Here is an 8,713-nt window from a genome sequence, read left to right as displayed (position 1 = left end):
TCCCCTCAATAAATTTGCCCTCCGGCCTCCCCTCAATAAATTTGCCCTCCAGCCTTCCCTTCAATAAATTTGCCCTCCAGCCTTCCCCTCAATAAATTTGCCCTCCGGCCTCCCTTCAATAAATTTGCCCTCCAGCCTTCCCCTCAATAAATTTGCCCTCCGGCCTCCCCTGATTAAATCTTCCCTCCAGCATCCCCTTCATTGATCCTGGAAGTGCTTTACTTTGAGCATTCCAGGATCGGCTGTCACATTAAAAAAAAAAAAACCTGCAGTAGAGTACAGGAGCTGTGAAGGGAAGACATGGGGGCGGGGGGGTCACACAATGTCTCCAAAATGACAACCTGTTACTGCACAATGCGGTCAGCCTTTTTCTGATAGTAGGAAAAAAATTAGGTTAAAAACTTTTGTTTAGTTCTCCTTTAATGACGTTGAATTCAGGGACCGGCAGGCAACCGGCATTTTCAGCGCATTATTATTATTACACAGTGTTTACATAGCGCCATCATATTACGCAGCGCTGTACAAAGTCATGTCACTAACTGTCCCTCAAAGGAGCTCACAATCTAATGTCCCTACTATAGTCATATGTCATTAGTGTAGTCTAAGGTCAATTTAGGGGGAAGCCAATTAACCTAACTGCATGTTTTTGGGATGTGGGAGGAAACCGGAGTACCCGGAGGAAACCAACGCAGACACAGGGAGAACCTGCAAACTCCATGCAGATAGTGACCTGGCTGAGATTCGAACCTAGGACCTAGCGCTGCAAGGGCTGGAGTGCTAACCCCTGAGCCACCGTGCTAGTAATCATGTTCCTCTGTGAGCCCAGCTATCAGTACACATAGGTACCGGCTTGCCACATGACCTCGGATGCTGCAGTGATCTCTGTGGTTAGATTAGAATTCCGGCACATCCCCAATCTGGATTCAGTTGCAAGTCCTTAAATTCATATTTAATTGAACAAAATGCTTGAGAAGAATGGAGGGTGTGGGGAGTGCAGAGTCCTCCCTGGCCTGAGGTGTGTCTGGCCCTGCCACATGAGTCACTGTGCACCAGACTGTAAATAATGTATGAAGGTCGTCCTGGAGCCATTTGGTCTTTTTTGGAACAAGCTTTGCACACGCCTGGCCCCCTGGTACAGCAAGATTTACAAGGCATCCTTCAGCTTCAGTTTGGGGTAGCTCAATAAAAACTTGCTAGGTTCTTATTTAATAATACCAGCCGGCACTATGATTTGTTTTTTACTTCTGGAGCAGAAGGGTCCTTTATCCTTTCTGCCCCCATCCCGGATTTAACCTCCTTCATAGATGCATTTGTTGGTTGCAATTTCTGTCTGTCTACCCCTAGCAGTGCAGCACCCCTATGTCCTGGCTGTGCCCCTGCATACAGTAAGTGCCACAAAGACTTCTATGGTCCCATGGACATTTCTAAAACTTTAAAGAGCAGGCAGGGCCAGGACTTGCAGCACTGAGCGTAAGCAAACATCAGAATTGCAACCCTTGGATTAGGGTGAGTATTGGAGTAACAGCGTTACTGGGGTTTGCACTCTGGCCTTTGCAGCGCTAGGTCCCAGGTTCAAATCTCAGCCAGGGCACTATCTGCATGGAGTTTGCAGGTTCTTCCTGTGTCTGCATGGGTTACCTCCTACATTCCAAAAACATGCAGTGAGGTTAATTGGCTTCCCTTAAATTGGCCTTCGACTGTGTTAATGACATATGACTATGGTAGGGACATTAGGTTGTGAACCCCTCTGAGGGACAGTTAGTGATGGCTATGGACTTTGTACAGCGCTGCGTAATATAAAGGCGCTTTATAAATACAAGTTAATAATAATAACTTGTCTATGAAGAGGGGTTAGGTTAAGTCGGACATATAAGTGCTCTTATTCTCCATAAGACAATTTTATTGAAGTGGCTTGTTACGGATCTATTTGGACCTATGTAATGGAACATTCACACACGTTACTTCATCATATGGTAATGGCACATCCTGGGCTTGTGTGTGATACAATGCCATTATGTCATAATCACACCACAATGCACCTTCTAAGCACCCACATGTGAGGATAAGTCTAAAAGGACCCTAAATATCACAGCACCCCCTACAGTAAAATGCATGGAATGTCACTCCCGGGTCCCAAAATCTTCATTATGTGGCCTTGGCTGGCACTGCCCAGTCTGTGCACTGAAAGTCCCAACCATAATCAGCGCCTATGGCACTTCTTGTCACTTGTTCCATTCATTCCTATGGCTGAAAACTAAAGCTGCCATGTTTTTCTCTCAGCACAGGTAAATCTTCAGAGACTGATTTATATCAATGTATATAAAAGAAGAGAAAGTATTCCCTCAGCTTCTATCTGGATAAATAGGTATAAAGGTGGCCAGTACCTGATTTATATCAAATTAATGTAGAGTAGGATATAGAAAGCATCCCTAAATGTTCATTCTTCTCATTGTATACAGTAGCTGCATGATATGCGTTGTACAGAAAACACTGACCATGGCCATCAATCAATAGGCCAAAAATAAATCTAGCTGTATTCCACCTACTGATTATACCTGCATAGTATGTGTTAGATGATCGCCATGCTCACCCTGGTCCTGCTTTCTTTGAAACCCAATTAGCCGACCAGTATGTTTGTTGTGTTCTGGAAGGCTGCCGATAGGATTTTGTTCACCTTCTATACCACACTATCTATGAACAGATGTGTCCTCGGAAGCTTATGTTCTCCTGACATAGGTGCCATTTTGTGATCACCACCATCCCTTCAGGACTGGTCATTCCACACTATCCATAAAGTCTATCTCTACAACAGATATAAACGCATATAACGATTACTACATTACTCTGGATATATCCTTAATTTGTCTCTCTACTTTGGTATCTTTCACAACATTACTTCGATTCCTTTCTCTCACTTTATGACTTTTGATACACTCTCTTTATTTTCATATAAATCTACTCAAGTCTCTTGATCCCCCGAGGAAGCCATTGATTTGGGGAAAAGTGTCGGGTAATTTTTCGGAGACGCTTAGATTTGATAAGACAACTCTTTAATTAACACTTTTTCACATGTATGTTTTATTATTGATCTGCTATCCTCTATACTTATATAGTTCATATACAGTGCTCAACCCAGAATTTTTTTTTAGCCGGGTGGGAAGAAATTGTAGGTGGGTGGCAGCCCCTGTATTGTGACCAAACTCTTTGGTAACCACCCAAAAACAGCCGGGTGGGTGCTGAAAAGTGCTGGGTGGGGCGCCCTGCTAAAAGGGCCTGGGGAGAACCCTGATATATATTGTAATATGTAACTATGAAGTAATACACTTTTAATTCAACATTACCTTACTACTGTCCTGTTTTCAAAAAACATAGACACAAAAGCTTTAATAACATTCAATTATTAAGCCAGCAAAAGCCTGTCCTTTTCTTCTTTCCTCCCTAGTGCTCTGGAAGTACATAGTTCAGTCTGACAACGTGTCCTCCCCAGAAAATGGGAAGAAGCTGCAGGCAAATGGTTCACCCAACTTTCCAGTAAACATTCGGGAGGTGCGCCCAGCTAAAAGGGGCGGGGGAGATCACTGCGACATAACAGGAAATCGATACACCTTCTTTATGAAAACCAAGCCCCCATTGCTGCCATGTCGGAGTGCGTTCAGTGTAGTCTCCGTGATATTGACATTGTATGGATCATCTCTATGCATAATTATCAGCAACATCAGACAAAAAATCTAAGCAGTCTTCTCCTCGGTCCCTTTTAGCTGGGTACACCACCCGGCTGTTTTTGGGTGGTTACTGATGAGTTGGATCACAATACAGGGGCTGCCACTCGCCTATAATTTCTTCCCACCCGGCTTACAACAATTCCTTGGACTGGTACCGCAAACAATGGCATTGAAAAGGTTAATGCAAGCATGCAGCTGTACCAGCAGCCATTGGCTTGTTTTATATTTTGTCTGCAGACTTTGAGGTATTTTGTAGTGATCTGTAGGGCTGTACAGGCTCTTTATTAACCCCAAAGTATGGTCCCAGTGTGATCCCCAGAAATTTGGAACACTGCACTATATCCAATACTTAGTCACAAAGTCTGACCTCTAGTAATGCCATGATTGCCAAACTTTGTGCCACATGAATGGCATTTCTGGGTTGAACACCTAGGATCTGCGGTTTTAGTTGCATGGTTTACCTGGCTCCTGGGACGTGTTTACGCTTAGGTTCTGCAGTGTCAGCTGTATATTACAATATATGATTAATATTATATACAGTTAGGTTTATAAATATTTTGACAGACAATTTTTTTCTAATTTCAGCTTTAATTCAGTGGGTGGAAAGATTGCATAAAACTAAAGCCTTTTAACACAATCACTTCACTTCAGGGGCTCAAAATTAATTGGACAAATTAAAAAGCTAAAAATAAAATGTTCATTACTAATACTTGGTTGAAAACCCTTTGCTGGCAATGACAGCCTGTAGTCTTGAATTCATGGACATCACCAGATGCCGGGTTTCCTCCTTTTTAATGCTCTGCCAGGCCTTTACTGCAGCGGCTTTCAGTTGCTGTTTGTGGGCCTTTCTGTCCGAAGTTTAGTCTTCAACAAGTGAAATGCATGCACAATTGGGTTCAGATCCAGTGACTGACTTGGCCATTCAAGAATATTCCACTTCTTTGCTTTAATAAACTCCTGGGTTGCTTTGCTGCATGTTTTGGGTCATTGTCCATCTGTATTACGCATCCCAATCAATGTGACTGCATTTAGCTGGATTTGAGCAGACACTATGTCTCTGAACACCTCAGAATTCTTTCGGGTGCTTCTGTCCTGTGTCACATCATGGATGAACACTAGTGTCCCAGTGCCATGGCAGCCATGCACGCCCAAGCCATCACACTGCCTCCGCCATGTTTTACAGATGATGTGCTATGCTTTGGATCATGAGCTTGCCCACGCCTTCTCCATACTTTTTTCTTGCCATCATTCTGGTAAAGGTTGATATTGGTTTCATTTGTCTAAAGAATGTTTTTCCAGGACTGTGCTGGCTTTTTTAGATGTTTTTTAGCAAAGTCCAATCTATCCTTTCTATTCTTGAGGATTATGATTGGTTTGCACCTTGCAGTGCACCCTCTGTATTTACTTTCATGCAGTCTTCTCTTTATGGTAGACTTGGATATCGATACGCCTACTTCCTGGAGAGTGTTGGTCACTTGGTTGGCTGTTGTGAAGGGGTTTCTCTTCACCATGGAAATGATTCTGCGATCATCCACCACTGTTGTCTTCTGTGGACGTCCAGGTCTTTTGGCGTTGCTGAGTTCACCAGTGCTTTGTTTCCTTCTCATGATGTAGCAAACTGTAGATTTTGCCACTCCTAATATTGTAGCAATTTCGCGGATGTTTTTTTTCTGTTTTTGCACAATAAGGATGGCTTGTTTTACCTGCATGGGGAGCTCCGCATGTTGTCTGTTCACAGCAAAATCTCCTACATACAAGCACTCGCACCTCAAATCAACTCCAGGCCTTTTATCTGCTTAATTGATAATGACATAACGAAGGAATTGCCCACACCAGCCCATGAAATAGCCTTTGAGTCAATTGTCCAATTACTTTTGAGCCCCTGAAATGAAGTGATTGTGTAAAAAAAACTTTAGTTCCTCACATTTCTATGCAATCTTTTTGTTCAACCCACTGAAATGAAAGTCTGCAGCTCACCTGCATCTGAGTTTCATTTAAAATTAGTTGTGATAATGTACAGAACCAAAATTAGAAAACAGTTTTCTCTGTCCAAATATTTATGGACCTAACTAATATAGTTGTATTATTCATACTGATTTTGTTTATTTTGTTTTGCAGCTGGCCCTGTCTGCATCAGGTATGTGTTTTTCATTGAATTTGCTAATGCAATAAGTGGTTACTAACCAGCTCTGGATGTTGGGTTTATTGCAAATGCCATAAAAAAATAAACATTTGTGTGTATGTAATAGGAAATGTACAGATACCATAAAAATAAATATGTGATGCCCTTGATAGAACTCTTAGGTCTTGGGAAGGTGTCAGGTGAGCAGTCCTGTTGCTGGTGACATCTCGCCAATGATAGGATTACTAGGAGTTTCCTTTTCTGGTTGGAATGAACAAGATTTTGCAGCATTCCAGACCAGCGATGGAGTGACACCGGTTAGTTGTTGTGTCACCTTGCTGAGTCAGCATTATTATGGGAAGCACTAAAGCAGAAGCCAAGCAGATCCATATAGAAGTCATTTCTGTTCATGTCTTTTGCCCTGGAACACTGATAAGCTCGGGTTGGCTCAGGACACACAGTTCCTGCAATCAATAAAATGTCATTTCTCTTCTGGGACATACCCAGCCCATAATGATCTGTTACTTCTATAGGTAGGTTGTGAAATCTCAATGTTTATACATATACATGGAGACGCCGTACACAGAGACCAACCAAGAATTTCTTAGTGTCTGCTTTAGTATAAGGTCGTGTAACATCATAACAATACATCAAGCTCCAACACAAAGGTCTTCCAGTATTGTGCAATGTGAAGCTACATGAGAATTGTTCTGATAAAAAATATATTTAATGGATCTGAAATGCATTTTTTGTAAATGCACCACATACACAAATGGCAGCCTGCAGATAGGGGGGCCTTCCAAAGAAGTTGCCCCCTTTGAGTTTTGTAAATTATGGGCCTGTTTCCTCTTCATGTGGAGAGGAGAGAGAGGGAAGCTCACTCCATCCTGGGGTGTTCCAAAGATGCAGCCCCACCATCAAAATGAATAAAATTACCCCCCCTTCCACCTCATCATGTTTTAAAAAAGTGAGGAAACCCCCCCCTTTTTTGCATCCCACTGACCCTTTTAGTTGTCCAGGAGGAAAGTATTTTCTGTTTCCGTATTTGCTTCTCAAGTTCTTTACCATGTCGGCACCACAAGCTTCCCAGTATTAGTTTTCTTTGTTTTTTTCAGAAAAATTGCTGGTATCTCAGCGGCTTGGGTTTCAAAAGTTTTTAGGACCTAGCCTACCATCCCCTTTACCATAGGAGTGGCACCTCACTGGACAGGTAGTGGTAGGTGGTTGGGTTGAAATACAGATAGAAAGTGAGAATTGAATGGCCGTAGTAAAAGGGTGTGCACAGAGTAGGGTTTCTGACTATAGAATTTAACATCATGTGATGGCTCTTATAGAGCAGAACTTTTTTACTTTTAAAAGTTTAACTAAGGTTAGCACTTGTGGGATATTGTCATAGCTTGCTGGTCTTCACATCATACTTGCAGATTGTTTCCCGCTCATCTCCTAGACCAACCTTTTTGACAGCAGGGCCCGGTAACAAAGAATTAAATGTATATGTACAGCTTACACTTCTCTGCTATTCTCAGCAGCTCGGCCTCCTGTCAGTACACTAGCTGAGAATAGCAGAGTATTGTATGGGAGATAATGTGCTGTCAGAGCTGCTGGGAATGGCAGAGAAGTGTTAGCCTTACATACATTGCTCGGCCATTCTCAGCAGCTCCTGTCTAAGCAGTGTGAGGAGAGATGCTCCCACTGGCACTAGATTTAGAGCAATGTAAGGAGGGGAGCTGGCGCTACCGCTGCTGCAGGTGCTTCTGCCTTCCGCCATTTGCGGCCCCCAACTCACCAGGCACAGACTGATCCTTGGCCTTGGGGTTGGGGACCACTGTGCTAGAATACCCACAACGCACTATCCTCCTAGTCTGACATCTGCCAGTCTTCTTCCATCTCTTCCTATGAGTATCCATTGATGTAAATCTTGCACATGCTTAGCACCTGGCCCCAGTACCACACAGATGGCCGGATGAACATTAGGTGTACACAGCACATACGCTGCAGCCAATGTTCCCAAAATTTAAACGCTGCTTGGGGCAAGTGGAAGACTTTTTTTGTCAGAGGAACATTTGCCAAAAAAAATTCTTCCTCCTAGCAAAATTGTAATTTTACCTTCAGTTCCATTTTAAGGTGAGAATTACAAAAGCTGATTATTAGTTTTAGCAACCCAGATTTATTTGGTATCGGTGATAAGCCTGGAAAAACAAAGGAAAGACCAAAGCCAGTCTAACAGACCCCGTTATGATATGTGTGTTATCCATAGCAGACTAGCCTGTAAAATGGTTACTGTGATAGAGAAGAATATTGCATAAGTTCTGGGAGTCACAGCGTGATAATATACTACTGACACAACAACAATAAGCACAAGAACTTTCACCCATCTCCAAAGCTGTGAAATCTTCAGAAAGACAAGAGCTCTCCAGGTTATTTTTGCTAATGTGTCTGCATCTCTTTTAGTGGTTCGAAACGCGTCCAGAGCGACAGGAGTGCCCTGTGTGTAAAGCTGGCATCAGCCGAGAAAATGTCATCCCGATATATGGCAGAGGAGACACCAACCCGCAGGACCCCAGGTGACACTTATAGAAAAATAAAATATGAATCTGTCTTCTTCTGCTAGCTAACAGACAGAAAAGAGCTAAGAGACCGTTCCTGCCGGGTGACACAGACAGAAGAGAGCTACGGGGCTGTTCCATCATCTGCAATGTGACAGAGAAGGGTGCTATGAATCTGTCCTCCTCCTGCAGGATGGCATAGACAGGAGGGGGCCATGAATCTGTCCTCCTCCTACAGGATGGCATAGACAGAAGGGAGCCATGAATTTGTCCTCCTCCTACAGGATGGCATAGACAGCAGGGTGCTATGGAGCTCTCCTCCT

The 8,713-nt window shown here is 43.1% G+C and overlaps 1 protein-coding gene across 1 annotated transcript in view; it reads left to right on the top strand.

The window, feature by feature from the left end:
* RNF5 (ring finger protein 5) overlaps positions 1-8,713 on the top strand; it is a 14,543-nt gene that overhangs the window by 1,603 nt on the left and 4,227 nt on the right. Inside the window, exons 2-3 of the mRNA XM_072429907.1 lie at positions 5,841-5,859; positions 8,296-8,408. Of these exons, the coding sequence (XP_072286008.1) occupies positions 5,841-5,859; positions 8,296-8,408 (132 nt within the window). The remainder of the gene's footprint in view (positions 1-5,840; positions 5,860-8,295; positions 8,409-8,713) is intronic.

This window comes from Pyxicephalus adspersus, chromosome Z (assembly GCF_032062135.1).
Source record: "Pyxicephalus adspersus chromosome Z, UCB_Pads_2.0, whole genome shotgun sequence".
NCBI classification, from domain to species: domain Eukaryota; kingdom Metazoa; phylum Chordata; class Amphibia; order Anura; family Pyxicephalidae; genus Pyxicephalus; species Pyxicephalus adspersus.
This window is presented reverse-complemented; position numbering and strand designations above follow the sequence as displayed.